General features: G+C 44.3%; 1 protein-coding gene across 4 annotated transcripts; it reads right to left on the bottom strand.

Annotated features, from left to right (window-relative positions):
* Window positions 1-933: 933 nt before the first annotated feature.
* RLIM (ring finger protein, LIM domain interacting) lies at window positions 934-18438 on the bottom strand. 4 transcript variants are annotated; one of them, XM_048318833.1, is made up of 4 exons: window positions 18246-18428; window positions 8626-8814; window positions 7726-7809; window positions 934-6900 (listed from the first exon to the last, which is right to left on the bottom strand). In XM_048318833.1, the coding sequence occupies exons 2-4, from the start codon at window positions 8792-8794 to the stop codon at window positions 5366-5368; spliced, it is 1788 nt and encodes a 595-aa protein (XP_048174790.1). In that variant the 5' UTR covers window positions 8795-8814; window positions 18246-18428; the 3' UTR covers window positions 934-5365. The 4 variants fall into 4 exon arrangements, with proteins under 4 accessions (XP_048174790.1, XP_048174788.1, XP_048174791.1 ...); XM_048318831.1 differs by lacking the exon at window positions 18246-18428 and adding an exon at window positions 17667-17687; XM_048318834.1 differs by lacking the exon at window positions 7726-7809 and having other exon boundaries at window positions 18246-18438.
* Between the last annotated feature and the right edge of the window lie 219 nt (window positions 18439-18657).

Genomic DNA, 18657 nt, shown 5'->3' with positions numbered 1-18657 from the left:
GGAGACAGAGACCAGGCAAAGAGCTCCTGATACACAAAGTGTGGGAGTCACTTCATGAATAAAGACACTGAAATCAAAGCTAACACCTGTGTTAAACACCCAGTTTCAGACTGAACTGAACACTCGAAGAGCAAGAAGCATGTGGGAATGGGGAAAAAAACCCTTTCTCCAAGAGCCCTCCCTGTGGAGAGTGAAGCTGGAGCAGAATCCTGACCCCACACATCCCTGGAGCAGCCCACAACCCCTCCTTGCTGGAGAGGAGCATCAGTGGCAGTGCTGAGGAGCTGTGACACTGAGCCCCTGCCCTGGCACCCAGAACGTCTCTTCAGGGACACAACCCCTTCCTGTCCCTCCTCTTGTACAGATGCCATCACCCTCCTCTCAGCGAGCAGCTCCCACTTCCCACCCAAGGAACAGGATTGAGGTGAGGGAAGCACAGATAATAAATACAGCTCCCCACACCCTAAAAAACTTCCTTCCCACTCAAGTGTTTGCACATACCTCAGCTGCTAATTTTAGGATGGAGCTTTTAGCCAGATGTGAGATTCTCCTGGAATCCTGACTCGATTTGCAGGGAGGCTCAGCCCTGACAGCCCTGCATGGAGCCCTGGTTCCTATGGGCACCTGGAGTCACAGCTGTTCCTTGGAAGACACCTTGGAGATTCTGCTTTTGTATCCTACATTATCCACTGCCAGATTTACAAAGTCTGGGACACAGCATGATTTATTGCTTCAGTTTTATGTCCTAATGCAATAAATTAAATAAATTCTTCCGAGAAGTTAATTCTGTACCATTCCAGCTCCCTCCTATCTGCCCAGCCTCAAGGGGAAAGGTGTATGGAGAAATAAATTCCTGCCACATCCACCACTGTGTATTCCAGTGCATTCCCACCGTAAGAACAAACCCGAGGAGTGATGATGCAGCACAAAATGAACACTTCATGCATTTTATTGAGTCTAGTTAAATTTGCATTATAACATCTTACATAGGGAACAAACTCCTCCTTAAGTGTTAGCTGGCAAACCTGGTCAAACTGTGTCCAACAACCTCCGAGTACCAGTTCGTATTAAACAAGTCCAGTATAAACAAATGTAAAGCACTGTACAAAAAAAAAAAAAAAAGGAAAAAATAATAAAGAAAAGCGTTACATTCACAGTGGAATTCAGGACTTCCCAACCAACTGCCTTACCAGCAGAGTGAAATTCTGGAAAGGGGCTCAAATATTTTAGTTAAAGGGAATAAAACCAGATATAAATCAAATAAAATTCAATGGTATTCTTTCCCCATAAGAAAAAGGAGATACAGTCTGAGAGGTTGGGAAGCCCTGGGATAACAGATGCAAACCTCTTTTTTTAACACACCACCACTTATTTGTACTTTGGGTACGTTACCATTGATTGTATCTTTTCAGCCTCCTGCTTCCCCCCCACCAGCCGAGGGTAAACAAAAAGCCTACTGTACAGAAGGGCTGGAAATATTTCTGAAGTTGTTATAAATCCCCTCCATGTGGCTCCAAGCCAACCTTCATCCAAAGCTCCTCCTCCTGGGAGAGGGCAGAGGAGCAGGCAGACATTTCCGCCAGCACTGGGCTCCTCACCTGCTCACACAGACCCTTTCCCAAACCGGGACAGTGCTTCCACGGACACAACGATCCCAAATTAGGGATGAGACGAGGGATGGAGGCTTGTACTGCAGTGTGAAGGGGAAGATCACTCCGGGAGGTTCAGAACCCCCCTGACCTTTACCTCCATCTCTTCTCACCCTCACATTCTCCATCCCCTCATTGTTAGGATGAGAGCACTGGGTTGTGCGGGCAACTGTTTATCCACTGCGGATCCACCCGGGAAAGGGGCCCTCGGACTCCCACATTTGCATAACCCAGACAAGTGACAGGAAACTGGGATGACAGTCATTATGGGCCATTGTGCCAGCTCTGGTGGGAAACCCCTTCGTCTGCAAGTCGACACAATGGACAATTACGGCTCCTTCAAACCCGGTGGGCGTCGTGTCCTGCAGCTGCTGTGCCTGCACGGCAGCGCTTCCTACAAAAGGCCTTTAAAATTCCCTGATTTCTATGCATGAAGTACCTACACAATCAAATCGTTTTTGAAACAACTCAACTGCCCCCAAGTTCTCTGCAAAAAACCCAACTTGTTCGAGGAAATAAAAAATATGCACGTGAAAGGGAAATCCAACCGGCACCAGGAATTCTGTCTCCTGACAGATAAAGCCCCAAATAAAAAAATTAAAATTAAGTGAGCACCCACAAACCTGTGAATTAAACCAACAGTAACTCGTAACTGATGTAACTATTAAAAGTGTGCGCTTGTCACACGGGTTTGGCCCGGTGACCGCTGTCATTGCTGTGGGTAGGGGTCTCTGCTGTCTGAAAGGAAAGCTCACGCACCAGACACTCCCAGCAGGAATTTGGATGTTTGGAAAAAAACCCCCATGGTAACCACTGGGCTGGGCAATGACGAGGAGAATCCTTCGAAACCAAAATAAAAGCTGCTGGTCCCGCAAGGAATCCCGCTGGTGCTGAAGGCAGATCCCACACGGTGGCACTGTGACCCAGGCCACCGGCGCTCGGGGCTCTGCCTCTCCAAAGCCATCACTCCTGCAGATCAGGCCTGGGAACGTGCCAAAATTCGCCCTTTTAACCCTTCCTACCCCTCCAGGCACGAGTGAAGATGCTGTGTCCCTCCAAAAATACCAAAAAACTGAGCGAAGCGCTAAATACACATGTTCACTATCAAAGTAATTCATTACATGTAAATTAGTCTAATTATTAAAGTGTTTCATATTTTGTAAGCAACTGAAATGTTAATATTGGCTTTTCCTAACTCCAATCTAAATTTAGATAAACAGAAATTCAATTACCCTAATTAACTGAGCTACATAAGGAAGTTTTTGCCGCAGACAATGAGCCCCCAGCCCCTTTAGCACACTCAGCGTTGTGAAAGGCAGAGAAACCACAGAGAACGTTCATCGTCTCCCAAACTGAGATTAAATTATTTGTTCTTGGTACCGTTTGGGAAACCTCCAAGATTTTATTAGTTGCTCTTGCTACAGAACGATAAAATGTTAAGACATGCTATAAGCTGTAACAGAACTGTGAGGGCAGTTCTACCAAGGTGGAAATTCCATGGAAAAGGTGGGGTGACAGGTACCAGAGCCATGCTTCGCGTGGGTTTGGGATAGTGGGCTCCCTTCCTGGTGGTCACCAGCTCTAGTCTGAGATGAACATCTCTGACTTCCAACATCTAACATGGTACTACTCATGTTTTTCCCTTCTAATTCTACGCTCTGTGAAACTCAGAAGTGTTATTTTGCTGTGAAATTTTGGCACAGAAAGCCCAGTACCCAGAATCAACAGCCAACTTCAATTTTACACTGATGCGTGTCCAAGGAAAAACCAAACCCATGAGCTTACTGATTGTTCTGTTCCCAAAGAACCCTCGTGTTCCCTCTGCCACAATGGCGTGTCCCACCAGGAGGAAAGCGAGCTCAACAGCCAGTCAGGGTTTCCCACTGAACCAACAACACAAAATGCACATGGAGAAAAAAAAATAGAATTTTGGGATGCTGTGGAATCGTTAACTAGCTGTTGAGATGTTAAAATGGCTTAGAGCAGCAATTATAGTTTATGCACCCACCACTATAAAACACCAAAAATGTGTTTTAATTAGGAAAAAAGGGCAGCTTTGGTTTTGTCATCTGAGGAACAAGCAACACTTCCCCTACAGCCAGCAAGAGCAGCTCATACCCCTTCAGAACTACTGCCCTGGAGTAACAAATAAAAACCACTTTCCCTTTGCACATGTAAACCAGGAAAAACCCAAAACCTTAGAGAATAAAACAAAGAAGGGGTCAGTGAGGGTGAAGGATGTTTCCCCATACACACACTCTGATGAGAGTTGAGGTACATTCTCCAATTCTCATTTGCAACACGTCATGTACAGAGTTTCAAAAGTAAATTCATTTTCATTCTGTGCAATAGGAATATAAAGAGCTTGTTGGGTTTTTACTGTTACTCTCAAGAATCTGCTGCACATTTAAGTGCACTCATTTTTAAATGGAACCCAATACTAACGATGTGCTTCCCAGTTAGTACAGTTAGTCCCTGTGGCACTTGCACCACAGGCTACCAACACTGGACCACTCAACACATCCAGAGGTCACCAATACAGTTGAAGCTCGTGAAGAACTGAAAACCAACCTATCCACAGTTGTTTGCTGAAGCTACAGCATTGCCTCAAAAATTGAGAGCAAAAGCTGATAGAAAAATTGGGCACAAACCTCAGTGAATGAGCCAGTACACACGGGTTTGTATTATTCCATATCTGCAACCATACCAAGAAATAACCAGCCATTAGAACAGTTCCTAATTTTTATCTTTTTTTTTTTTTTGGTGGCATTACTGAGCCAGAACACTGCAATTATAACATTTAATTTCCGTTTTTTTTAATGCAATTAAATGTCTAATCCAACTGTTTTTATGTTACAGTAGCTGTTCACATAAATAGTACAGATATGCACTGCTCTTGACAGGTACACAGTCACAAAAGCAGCTCTCCCATGTTCAGTTTGCTCTCTGTGTGGTGAGGTCTGTATGAAAAGCATTCTTGATTTCTAAGCATGGTACAATTTTAATTCTTAATGCGTTAGTACAACAGTGCATTGGAAAAGTACTGAGCTTCTACAAAAAAGCTTTACAGTTTTAAAACAGATTTTTTTTTTCTTTATTTAAACAAGCATAGGCAATTCTTATATTTCCACAACAAGATAAATATCCCAATTAAGCTAACAGCTCATCCTACAGCGTGCCATAGTGATGGGGAAAGGGCTAACATTAGTGTTATTTACACAGACATGTCCAATATTAACCCAGGAGAAAAATTAAAAGTATGTTCAAGTGTGCAATTAAATTCATGTTATTTTTTCAGAGAGTTGGATTTCTTGCAAAAATTCCTCTATGACTCATGGACATTGAGCTGGATAACTTCTCAAAGAACTCCTCAGAAGCACAATCTTGAGGAAAAACTGTTTATTGGACTGGGATGGCAAGGGCTGGGTAGGAGAAAGAACTTAATACTCTTCACAAAGAAAAAAATATTTTGAAGTGGGAAGATCTCTTTGGACAAGTGAAATTGAACACCCAAACTGACTAGAACTCGAAAAACCTAATTAAAGACATTTTCCAATTCCCAAAGCTTGAATCCAGAGAGAATGCTTTAATGAGGGAAGATTCACTCCGAGTCATTACTATACATTGAGGTACCACTCAAAAAGTGGCCATAAAGGAAGTGACTTCTTTGCCCATCACTATCACACTGGCTGCCTGGCCATGGACTCAGCTCTCCTTTAGACAACGCTCTCTCTGTTCCCAGAAGCTAAGACTGCTCTGCGGCAGATGGGGCAGGTGGAGTTCTCCGACAGCCAGCGGTCGATGCAGTGCACGTGGTACTCGTGCGAGCACGGCAGCTTGCGGAGCTTGTTGCCCTCCGTGTACTCTGTGATGCACACGCTGCAGGTTTTCAGAGCGTCGCTCTCACCAAAATTCCTCATGGCTAGGTTGTCAATTTGTTCTTTGGTGAGTCCTCTTGGTTGGTCGTCATCATCTTCGTTGAGTAGGAAAAACTGTGCAAGGCTAAGGAATGGTAGAGAACCGCTTTCTTCAAAAGTGACCGATCCCCTCGTATTCCGGCCTTCCCGCCTGGCACCAGATGTTGAGCTAGCCTCGTGCCCACCCTCGTACACCTCCCCCGAGCTAACATCTGCATTCTCACTGCCCGAGGTGCCCCCACCTCCACTCTGCGGCTCAGAAGTCTCCACGTTCTGATTGGGAGCTGGCCCACTGGGATCTGCATCGCTATCACTGTACATGAAGTAACTGAGCTCCCCGAAGCCTGTCATGATCTGCCTCAGCATGGTCTGGATGGCGACTGACGTAGTCTCGCTCAGGCCTGTGTTTAAGATCCTGCGGATGGGAATCCTAATGGTGCTGACGTAAGTTCTCACTCCAGCCCGCTCCGAGCGGGAGAACGTGCGCCGGAAGCCTCCGCGCTCGCTCTCGTAGGTGACCGTGTTGTTGGGGGTCTGGGACCGGGAGCGGGTCCTGTTGGCTATGCTGTCCCTTTGCCGGTACTCTCCCGGGCGAACTCTTCTCACCTGGAGGTCAAGCACTATGGTGGGAGGCCTCTGCCCAGGAGCCGCGGACTCACTGGTGCCGGTACTTTCTGAAGAACCTGCTGCTTGAGGAGCAGGCCTCGTTTCAGGGGGGGAAAACAGAACTGCATTTTCACTTGGCACCTCAGTCCCCACTGTGTGCTGCCTTAACGTCACGTGCTGCCTAGTTCTAGAGCTGCCCTCAGCCTCGCTCGCTGAGGAGTGGTCAAGTGTTTGAGATGATGTGTTGTGATGAGACCTGCGAGGGGCCTCACTCACTGCATTAATAGGTGACCTACTTCTATCAGTCCTAGCCCGCGTCCGCCGCTGTTCTGGACTCCTACTCCTGGCTCTCCTCTGCCCTCTAGGAGGGGAAGCCTCCTCAGCCGTCAGCTCCTCCGCACTGCTCCTTTCTGATCCAGGCTGCCTTACAGATGGTGATTCAGACCTTGGAATTTCAGAGTCACTTTGGCTGTTTTCCAAATCCTCCCCATTGGAAGGCTCTACAGATGGCTCATTCTCAGTTTCTGGATTCGTGTTCCCATTATTACGGTTGACATTTATTTCCAAACTGAATCTGAAGTCGCCACTATTTGGGTTAGTCCGGCTCACTGCTCTCCAGGACTGGTTTCCTCGCTGCCCACTTCGTGTTGTATTTCCAGTCTGTCGGACTGAATTAAGCCAGTCTATTATAGAATCTCCATTTGAAACATCTTCTGCGGACTCTGCACCTGTGAAAAAGACAGGGAACTACCAAAATTAGAGTACTGAGCTAATTTTGGAGCCATCTTTTCCAAGAACATAATTGCTTAACAAGTGACAATTTAGAAGTGCTGAATCCTACCAAGTGCTACTGCAGTTTCATAGGCAGCGAGACAATTCTGTAACTACCAGAGCTCTTCTAAGGGAGCAGGAGTGGACATTGCTCTAATATGGACAGATAGGCTGCAGCCACCACAGAGCAAACAGGTCATCAAAAGAACACGTATTTTCTATCGTAAGTAAATGGAAAGTCACATGTCAGGCATCATAACACATCAATATTCTGTGTTTTCCTTTCCAAACAATTAAGTGATCTATCGACCATGAAACAGAGAATCAAGTTTGTCCTGAGCCTTCACCTGCAGAGCTTTATAGCAACTCTGTCTCACAGAAGAATGAACCCCACTGGTCAGCTCCGAGCATCCCCCACCAATTTCTACAGAAGGGTGACAACAAAAGCAATGCAGCATCTTTGGAAGAATGGTGAATTAAAAAAGAGGGATTGCCAAAAAGCATCCCAGAAGGGAGCAGACAGGAAGGTAACCTTTAAAAAAATGAAATAAAAAAAGAAATAAACCTAAATGAAACTTTGTTTTGATAGAAGTAAGAGATGTGTTATGAATGAAATCTGTCCCAAACTGACCTCTGCAGCAGATATCAGACATAAGGTTCACTGAGTTTTGAAACAAAGCTCACCTTGCACCTGCCTAGGCTTAACTTGTTCCACTCCTGCACTCAAGTTAAGGTCCGTACGGGGTGCTAAAGTTAAGAGTTTTCACAAATACTGTATATACCTCTATTCTCATCACTGTTTTGCTGTGGCGGACCTTCTTTAACTTGGTGTAGCCTTCTCAGCAACTCTTCTTCAGTAATTTCACCTTAGAAAATAAGCAAAATTTTCCAAAAATATTTCCAAATCATATGTATGGCAATCATTATCAAAAGCTTCTAAAGAAGGTACAAGCCACTGCTTGTGTTCTAATTAAATCCTGCCACAATGGCACTGCCAAGCAGGTTGCTAAGCGGAAGTTCAGACACTTTAGCACTGTTGTCCCAAGTTTTGCTGAAGCTGAAATATCCAACAGTTCCATCCTATTCAACAGAGATGTGCTCTCTGGTTCTGTAACCTCTACAACTGAGCAGCAATTTTTGTCATCCTACACCCATTAAACGGCTGTCCAGAGTGAAATATTTGAGGTTAACACTTCCACAAGCAGGAAAAGAAGGTTTAAATTAGTTGAGTCATGGTTTGAATTAGGTATGAACCTATAAAGAGGAAATTTAACAAGTTGATTGAGAACTGACATCAAAATGCCCATGCAAAATCTCATACCAGACTACTTACCCTGGTTACAAACTCTTAACCTCACCAGCACAAAATCTACGCACAGACACTTAAAGGAGATTTTTTTTCCATCTAAGGGTTCATAAGTGGAACTGGGTCAAATCTGGGTGTTCCTGCCAAGCTGTGCAAACACCAGACTTTTATATCTGATGAAACCACACCATCCTAACTATGTCTCCACAAGTCAAGGGACCACTCGAATTTGAGTGTGCACAAATCAGCAAGAAGCTACTTCCTCCCATGGAACACAACTGCAGCACACAAACTGGTGAAAGGGCTTCAGGAGAACAGAAAATGACACAAACTGCAAGCAACTCTAGCAGGATGGACATAGGCAAGCATTACCTACCTGGTGTTCCTAGCAAATTGTTATCTCTCATAAGCCTGTAGTCCTCTTCACTCAGGTTGTTCACAAACTGATAGAAAGCTTCTTCTCGATCTAACCGATCCAGCTGGCTCTGACGTTGGGCTTCTGATTGATCAATACTTCCTTTATCACTAGAATCTGAGCTTTCCATCTTGATGAGTGGAAGAGTACCTAAAAAAGGAGAGAACAAACCCTTCATGGAGAACAGTGAAATACTGCATGAAATTTAGGCATGTTTACAATGGAGAGTGAAGCATAGGTTAAAGCAGTTTGCTAATGAAGCTTTAGCTAAGATCAGGTTCATCACCACGGGGATCAAAAACAAAGCATGAACCTCCTCAAGAAGTACAAACAAAACTGATGCCCATCATTACCAAATACTCAACAAAGCAGCAGGCATGAACACAGGGGATATCATCTGCCATAAGCCTTAGCCCATCTTTACACTCACATAGTTAACTAGGTGTCTGTGATTATCTGCTTTTTGCATAAAATATTCCTAATGTCACAACTGTCTCTCCAAGCAGCCTCACAGTAGTGTAGTACAAGGCACAAGCCATCCTTGAGCACGCTCTCTGAGCACAGGATTATATGTTCCTTGCTTTTTCCTGCCTGCTACAGAAACACCCTCTTCACCATCCAAGTGAATTTTAACAGAACGAAGTCGTTATGAAGAACTCAAATAAAGAAGATGCTGCAGAACACTGTGTGCACAAAAAAAAAAAAGAGGAAAGCTTCTCATTCCCTCAGAAAAGGAAAAGGGTTTGTAAAATCAACTTTATAGTTTTACATCAAAAAAGGAATTTGCTTTCAAGTTTCAGCATTTACTGAATTACTGATGTTGATGAGCAAAATTTCCAAGACAAAACTCCAGCATATACCAGGTACACCACTGCTTTAAAGAGCTGTCTTTCATGCTGCATATTTTTAAATATAACCTTCTCATATTGTTTTTCATATTTGGATGAAGTACTTGACAACGTCTCTCTTTCAAGGAAAATAATCGATGAATGCCGTGTCTGTATCTGATAAATATTATAAGGAACACATGCAAATGCAGGAGACATTCTGGCACTGGCTGTGCCATGCAAATACATCAAATGAAGATAAAATAACCAGTTTCCTTGATCACTCTGCCTCACTATTCACAGCATCAAGAATTTTCCTGTACAACTGGTAGAATCTAGTTACTCAGAGAGGTGATTAACAAGCTAATCCTCTGCATGCTAAAAAGCTCTGCAATACCATTCCCCATCAGAAAACATTCCTTTCATTTAAACCATACTTCATGTGACATGGAAATACTGGAAGAATAAAGCTTTTCTGCTTCTCACTGGAAAATTTCCAACACTTAGACATCTGTCTAGTGCAAAAACCATCTTTTTTTGGTTTGTCAGCACAGCTGTCAAGTCAAGACTGCCCACAGTTTACATTAGTGCCTCTCCAGAAGAGCAGCACTGCATGATCTCCACGGGCACTTTATTTCAGCTGCTATGGTGAAAATTAAAGTGCACCAACGACCTCAGTGTGTAGCACCAGAAAAATTCCACAGGACAGGATATCCCATCACTGCAGACTTGCCAATTATGGAATTGCTGTTCTGACCCTCTTTGTCTTCAGTTCTGATGCAGTGGAACTCGACTTTAAGTTAGTGATATTAACTAATAATAGCCACTCAGAGCTACGGGTGCTGTTGGGTTCTGTGAAGTTCTGCCATTTTACCAAAGCAATTACACCTTTTTTTTGGGTAATCAGGAAGCAGCAGCAATCACCAGGGTCACTACTGAGTCAGATGGAAGCCTATCAGCTTTCTCTGCATTTCTAAATCCCTGGTGCAATCTAAAGACTGCAGACTGGCATGTGACGTGCTGCGTTCTGTGACTGTGCTGTTAAACACCGATCAATGACCCCGTTCACAGGACAGTTGAGCAATAGTTTCTGCAGGTGTGTTCAGCTCTGACCCGGCTCACTTAGGAAATCTCTGTGCCCTTTACATGCTAGGCACGTATTTCTAATGAGAACACAGCTTCAATCAACTTTTTTTACGGGCTTTCTGTAGCAGAATTATTACTCCAAGTAGCATTACTTAAAGACATGTTGGAGAAGATACTTTTAAAAGCAGCTGTCGTTAGTTCTGGTAATATCTGAATAAAAGCCTCGAGTAGAACAAGAGACTTGCATCCTAAATAAAACCTTGAAAGATGCATTAGTTCTTTGGGAATACATATCAAACTCTAACCAGCATTCCCTTTTTCAGGATAACAATGAAACAAAGTCAACAACAGGATTAAAAAAGTAAAGACAAGTAATAAGATGCTAAAGGACAGGAGGAGCACAAGTTTTGTAAAATATTTCACCCGAAATGACTGCCATGGGATTTACTGACTTCAAAGCACATGGAACGTCTTCAGAAAGATGGCAGTATTAACACCTTTGTAAGCATTAGACTAATTCTTCAACAGCTTCTAAAAAGAAAGCTGCACTACACATGCAAAACATAACATTTATTTACGACTTTCCTTTTAACTGAAAATTCCAGTGCTTGCAGGCATCTTGGCTATATAATGCCTACATATTTGCCTATTCCATTTCAGAAAATGAAGGGGCACCGTTCTTGGTCAGAGAAAAAGGGAGAGTCAAAACAAGTCAAATGGGGGGAAATTTTTTTAAAATCTCTTCTTTACCAATAGGCTGATGTACAGTTCAAATGTTGATTCTTTAGGAAATGCTTGGAATAAGTCAGTACTACTTATTTCCAGGTTTGCTCCTCTTTTCTCCTCCATCACCTCTTATCTTCCCTCCTAAATTATAAAATAAGCTAATGGTCAAGGCTGAATAGTTTACTGCTAAGAAAAAAGCCACAGAGGTGGGATCTTGAATGAAGAATTTAATTTACATGAGGACTATTTCTGCTAGTGACAAACTCGCTGTATTTTCCTATTGGAAGCTACTAACAGGTTACTTCAGTCCCCCGTATCCCAATTTCACGACCCCAGAAATGCTGTGAAATCTCTATTGGATGCTTACACTGATGGAAATACAGATGGCACAGAAACACAGCAACAACACATTCTCCCTACCTGACTGCTGACAGCATATGGGATGATACTCTTCAAACCAGAGCTCTGGTATTAAAACCAGCAAATGAAAGCCAGGATTTCTACCCCAAGGCTTCTGCTACTTTCTGTCTCCTCCCTGTCCACGTGGACTCACTGTGCACATTGTCCAGCGTAAGCCTCACCTCCCAGCCTGCTGCAGAGCTCTCCATGGCCAGGCTGAACTTACTGGAATGTTTAGACTACTCCTGCCTTAGCACAGCTCCATAGGGCCCATCTGGCAGGACAGCAGGATTTCCATGGTGGGAGTTAGCACCACCTCGCGCTCCTGCCACGGCAGGGCAGAGAGGCAGAAATAACTTCAAAATCTGCCCTCAGGATGCTGCTCTCAGCTCACACCCCGCAGACAATTAAGACTGGCTTAAGGAAGCCAGTAATACAGGCAAACCTGATGAGGGAAAACCAACAGGTGTACTATTAACTCACAACAAAATAACCAACATCTGGTTATCTAATAAGCAGGTACGCTTCAACTCTGCTGCTTTCTTCCCGTGTAAAACTTTGCTCTTACCCAAGCTAAAAGATTCAGAATTTCCTCCTTTAGTGTCCTTCCTTGTCAGCACTGAGTTGACACAAGGTGGGGAAGGTCACAACTACGAGCACGAAGTTCAGATCTGCTGGTTATCGCCAGCTTCAGCTGAGATATCCAGACATGAAAATCTCTTTATGGCAAAGTGAGGGGGTGACCACCTAAAGATTGCACAAAGCAAGAGAACCAGAGATAGGATAAACAATTTTCTCCTTAACAAAAAAAAAATATTCTTCAGCAGCTGAATATCCAGACACAGTAACTACAGTGAATTCTTAATTGGCGTTCCCATCCTGCCACAAATCAGAAAAGTATCTTCCCTGCAGTTACGCTTCAACAACCTCAGAGATTTCCAAGCACAAATGACTGCCTGTCTCTCCACTGCTGCTCCAAACTGCAGTAAGCCCACAAAAGCTATTGTTTGTTACATTCTTTTATTCAAGAAGAAGTAATACTACGTTCTTTTGGATAGGAACAGTTTAAGAGTACTGGATATTCCCTCAATAATGCAAAGTTATCATTCTTACAGCGTAAGAAATATTTTATGTTTTCTTTTATGCCAGGTTGTGTGTAAACTAAATCCAGTAAGGAATGTGCTACTGCCTCAAATCTGGACGAACAGCCAAACAGGGATAACATTTGTGTTTCACTCATCTACCTTCAACAGTAACACAGTCTATCTCCATATTGCTTAGCACTTGTGGACTACAGAATTCTTCCCATAAAAAGTACTAATGGACCACAAGGCACAGCAATGAATCTCTACTTCTTCCTCCTTCAATAATGTGTAATATCTCCTGACATTAGTTATCCGTATTGAACACCAAGACACTACCTTAGCCTGCATTCCTGGGTTTTTTATATTTAAAAGAAATCCCATAAAACATTAGAACTTAATTAAACCAACCAGTCAGAACTTAGAAAATCTGACAAAGCCTGGAATCACTCATTGGCAGGGTTAAATGAAAAAGCGATACCTTAAAATTAAAATCTTCGTTAGATTTATGGGGCAAGCCTTAAATTTTAACAGGACAAGGCATGGAATTTAATTAAACTGAAGAAACAACTCAGCTGCTCGTGAGTCAGGTGTGCAACAAGAAGTTCCTCTAGAACTCCCCCATGTCGGTGCTACCGGTATTTCAACCTCACCTGAGAATCTCTCATGCCCTGTACGACAGGAATGTTTCCTGAGTTACCTCACGTCCCAGCAACACAGTTAATACCTCTGTATAAACAAAAAAGAGGATGGCAGTGTGGGTGTTCCAGAGATGTCCTCAGCAGAAGGCCAACTTCTCATTTATGATTCATACCCTCATTTTAATTAAGTATTTCAACCAGTAGAGCACCTTGCTTACTTCCAGTCTGCAGAAATGATCAAACCCTTGGACTAAAGGAGTGACTCAGGTTGGAAGCCAGAAATACTAATTTGTTTGCTTTGGGTCGTTAGAGGCTATTTTTCCTGCCCAGCTTGCAGTGAACATGCCTCAAAGACACTTCAGCTCGAGAGAAGCACAGCACAGCTGCATGTCCAAGCGCTTTCCACGAACTGTGACTTCAGCAGCTCTGACGTGCCATGGCAGCACAGCCCCAGCCAGCCCTCTCTCCAATTCCATGTCTCAAATGACACAGGAACAGCAGCTAGAACAGGCAGTCCTGTTACCCCAGCTTCTTCAAGCACAAACAGAAGCCACTTCACACACAGCACTCATCCAACCCACCACACCTCATTTTCCTAGAAGAATTCAAAGTTGAAAAACAGTTTCCATGCCAGTCAGTATCCAATTTCTCAATACTCAAAACTAGCTGGAAGTAAGACATAACAGAAACTACATTTTCATCTTAAATATTTCATCACTCAAGTCTGCAAGCTCAAAAGCAGAAGCAAAAACTGTCAGTGAATCCCATCATTAAAGGAAAAAGACACCCTAAGACAGTGGACTGAAGTCATCTATTTGCATTATACATGGAGCTTCATTATGTCAAGTTTGTTTGGCTTTCTCCTTCCGTGCAGGTGCACAAGTTCCCTTTTGTGATCACACCAAAGGCTTTGATACCACAGGTCCAACACACTCATCTCCATCTTAGAAACAGTAAAACACAACAAACTTTTCTAGTTTTCAAAGCTGCATCATGAATTTTATGGGGCTTTTTTTCCTGCTATTCTGGCTTTTTATTTCCACTGTGATGAATAGCAGATTTAGGTTCTTATTAGATTTTTATTAAACCTACCACAAGTTTTAAAATCAAGAACTCCCTGTGTCCTCTTTAACTCAAAAATTATCATGGAATACGCACCACTCTTGGAAAGCTGGAAGAAAGTTTTGTGTTCTATGGAAGTGTTCTGTGAAAAGTGCTGTAAAATTTAAATGCCAGTTTAACAAGGAGTGTTAAACATCGATTCAGCTTTTTCACTACCCCAGTGTGTTTCAAAGCAAAGGCCCTAAAACAAGATGTCATTCTGAACATACATTTTAAACAATAGAAAGCAAATGAATACTTTTGCAGAACAGTGGCAGAAAGTTCCACAGAATTAAAAAAAAAAAAAAAACAAACCAGAGAGGAAAAACACTTCAGCTGAACCAACTGTTGAGATAAAGAAGAGAAACACTAACAACTCCTGATAAGTCAGAAAGAAGTGAGGAAATCAGGGCAGAGCTTAGCAATTCCAGAACACTGAGAGCATGTGGAACCAAGATGGAGCTCTGAAAATAAAATGTGGTAACAACTGCCAAAATGCTGGGCTTTGCCTTTTATCATCTGCACTTACTAAAACAACACTTTTCACATACAAGTGGAAAATAAAATTAAGATAACACTGCATTTGCCATCAAATTCAGATAGCACAGAAGAGAAAGCTTGGTGTATATGAGGTGCGGCAAGTTTCCAGCACTGCAGGCTCATGAAATGATGCTCTTTTTGCCCAGAAATGAGCTTCCTGCTGGGTCAGCAGCAGAAGGCCCAGTCTGAACCCAAAAGAAGAAGTAAATCTGCACACAAGTAATCAGTGCTGACCCTGACAGACTATGAACAGGACTGATATCAAGGACAAGTCTAGTTTCGACTCTAGAAGAAACACAACCTGTGGTTAGTGAAAGCACTAAGCCAATCAAAACTCACTGAATTTCAACTGAAAAAGAAAAACCCATCTTTAAATTCACTGCTGAGTCTTGCTGTCTCCACACAACTGCTGCTAATAGAGGCACTGCTAATAGTAAAAGGGCAACAACCAGAGAATCACTGCAACCACAACCCACAGAGGAATTCCGATACGTGCATTCCTGTTCTTGTTGATATCCCGTGCCCATGGAACACAGAAGTGGGAAATAAAATGAAGGCAAATTTATCTGGATTTAAATAGGTATCTGTACCATGAGAATTCCATTTCTGATGCCATCCCAAGGCAGGGAAGCTCCAGCATTTTAACAGGATTATTTGCACGTACACCTTGCACATCGAAACCCAGAGTGCTCTGAGCAAAGTGATTTTAAATTACTGAACCAAGATAAAATGTGTGCTGGCTTTTCCTACATTCCACAATCATTAGGTGGCTTTACGAGACAGCACAACTCCGCAGACCTCCTGGAGTCAAAAGCTGAGCTTCAACACTGCACACCAGCCAAAAGCTGCTAACAAGTACCTCGTTAATACAAACCTGAGCAGTCTGAAGGAGACACAGGCTTGTGTTTATGATCTTACCTGCAGCCAGAACTTGTGCAAAGGCAAAACCAGTCCCTGGGATGCTCCTGGCTATCCCTACTCACCACACAAAGCTCCTGACTAAGTTATGACACTGCTACGCTCTTTAGAAGTTTTGGTTTTGAGAAGCACAAGACTCTCATAAAAATATCTTGAAGACAGAAATGTTCACATTTGGTTTTATCCCTTCACGACTAATATTTGCAAGCTCAGTAGATGGTAAGTTTTCACCAAGACTGAGAGATTAAACCACAAAACCTTGGATAAACGCCCAATAATGATGTTTGGATTCAAGTGTTTTAATACATGGAAACTGAAGTTCTCTATTAAAAAAAAAAAAAAAATTAGGACAGTCCAGTAATGTGTTAAGCCACATTAGGCTGGACTTAAATGCAACCTTTAGACTCAAGTATATGAAGTCATAACGTTATATTATGCTATGATTGTTTAAAAAATAGTACAACACGTCCACTGCAACTGGAATCATTCTGCTAAGATCAAGAGATTTATTTTGATATATTCCCATGGGGAAAAGGAATAAAGGAACATGCAAAGAAGGTATATTGATACTGAGGTGTTTTGAAAACATTTCCATCTAAAGATCTACCCCTTCCTCTAAAAAAACCCACACACTGGAGACCAGACACTTGTAACACTCTTGTCCAGTACACCCTGGCATATCCAGGAACTCAGTAATAGGAAAAATAAATATGATATAGATGGCAACCACTACAGGCTTGAAAAATACCGGCGTGGTTATTTCAGTGACAAACATTTACCCAGTCAGAGCTGCTGATGAAGGGAACACTGCAGTTGTTGTGCCTTAGTGGTCTAGCATAACAAGAAACCCTTAATTTTATAATGTGTGGTATGATTTCCCTTCCCAAGACGTAATTCCAAGCTACCATTATTTTAATTCCAAAATGGTAAACCTGTAGAGGGAACAGAGTCAGTTTAAGTGCCAGCTGACCACTACAAGAAAACTAAATATCTGATCCTCAATTAAAATAATTAACTGCCCAACTGTTTATTTGTTTTAGAAAGACTTGACAAGTCACTGCAATTAAAATTCAGGGATAAATTAGTGTCAGAACTTCTTCTGAACATTTTGACAACTATTTTCAAGTTGAAATTACCCAATACTGTCAATATGGACAGGAAAATAAATGGGATGTGTGATGATACTGTTGGGTATTATCAAGTTTGTATTCTTGCTTAGGAGCTTCTCTGTATCAATGCTCCACCTTCCTGAGAAACAGCAAAATTAAGACTACTATTATTTTAAAAGCTCAGTGTTTTTTGCTGGGAAACCTTTTGTCAGGCTCCTACTGCACACTAAAATCAAGACACATAACAAATCTTATAAACAAACCTTAACCATCACTACATTTTATACATATATACATATACACACACTATTATACACAACCTGATATTGCTCCTCAATTAAAACAGATCACTCAAGATAAACACATACATCCAGCTGGACTCGACAAGGGTTTTGAAAGAGAGAACCAGAAACCTTAAATGCCAACAAACAGCATTAAAAGGGGCAGGGAAAAACTTGCACAGGAAGCTAAGGTGACAGAGCAAAGATGACGTGATTAACTGGGGAGAAGCTCAGCACAGGAACAGCAAGCACCACAGGTATGAACAGGTCACAGGCTGATCCAGAGCCTTACACTGCGGGATAGGAAGAGTTGCTCTCGCCTGTCTCCCACAACAAGACTTCTTGCCTCAACTCACGGGAAGCACGGCCTGAAAACAGGGCCCTGAAAAGCTGCGATTCCTTCAGCAGACACTGAACTGTGGACGAGGCCCAGGATAGCAGCTACAACCACCCCCCTCCCTCCACCCCTCCCAAAAGGAGCTTGTTCCAAATCCTCCCCAGGCCCAGCCGGACACCCGGAGGGTGCCGGGCCCGCCTGCCCTCCCCGGGGAGAGCGCAAACCCAGCTCCAGCCCCCAGTGGAAGGTGAGGGTCGCGGCGGGAGGCCCCGCGGGGAGAATCCCCGGGGTGACGGAGCGCGGCCCATCCGGGCACACCCGCGCTCGGACCGCCATCACCGCCCCCCGCTCCCTCACGGCAGCGCGGATGGAGCCTCCCGCGCTCCGCCGAGCCGCCCCGCCGTGCCCGAGCGAGGACTGAGAGGCCCCACGCCCGCTCCCCGCTCCGGGCGGAGGCCGCCACCGCCTCCCCCGGGCCTGGGCCTCTCCCTTCCCCGGGCCATTTTGAGAGCCCGCCCCCGCCCCGGTGCTCACCGCCCGCCGCCGCCGCCCGCCGCCGTCCCCCCGGCTGTGGGTGCGCCGCTTCCCGCGCCGCTCCGGGCTGGCTGCCGGCTCTCCGCGTTCCGCCCGTGCCGCTCCGCCGCCGCGCCGCCTCCTGCCCGCTCAGGCGGCCATTTTCTGCTCCATTGTTACCAAGGAACGGGGGGCCGGAAGCGGCCGCCGGCAGCCGGAAGTGGAGACGCGCGCGCTCCCGCGCAGGCGCGGCCCGGGAGGGCAGCCCCGCCCAGCGCGCGCGGTCCCGGCCCTCAGGGGCCGGCGCCATTTTGGTGCGGGGCAAAGGGTGAGGGTGGGGTGGCGTGCGGGGTTGCTATGGCCACCCCTCAGCCCCCCCCAGTGCCCCCGGGGAATATGGAGGGGACCGGGGGTCAGCGGTGCCCGCCCGTGG

Source organism: Corvus hawaiiensis, chromosome 14, assembly GCF_020740725.1.
Source record: "Corvus hawaiiensis isolate bCorHaw1 chromosome 14, bCorHaw1.pri.cur, whole genome shotgun sequence".
Classification (NCBI taxonomy): Eukaryota; Metazoa; Chordata; class Aves; order Passeriformes; family Corvidae; genus Corvus; species Corvus hawaiiensis.
This window is presented reverse-complemented; position numbering and strand designations above follow the sequence as displayed.

Excerpts from the sequence above, each read along its gene's own strand:
- RLIM (XM_048318833.1), bottom strand. The coding sequence starts at position 8,794 with ATGGAAAGCTCAGATTCTAGTGATAAAGGAAGTATTGATCAATCAGAA. Across the intron at positions 7,810-8,625 it reads CAATTTGCTAGGAACACCAG|GTGAAATTACTGAAGAAGAG; the intron begins GTAGGTAATGCT and ends TTATTTTCTAAG. Across the intron at positions 6,901-7,725 it reads AAACAGTGATGAGAATAGAG|GTGCAGAGTCCGCAGAAGAT; the intron begins GTATATACAGTA and ends TCTTTTTCACAG.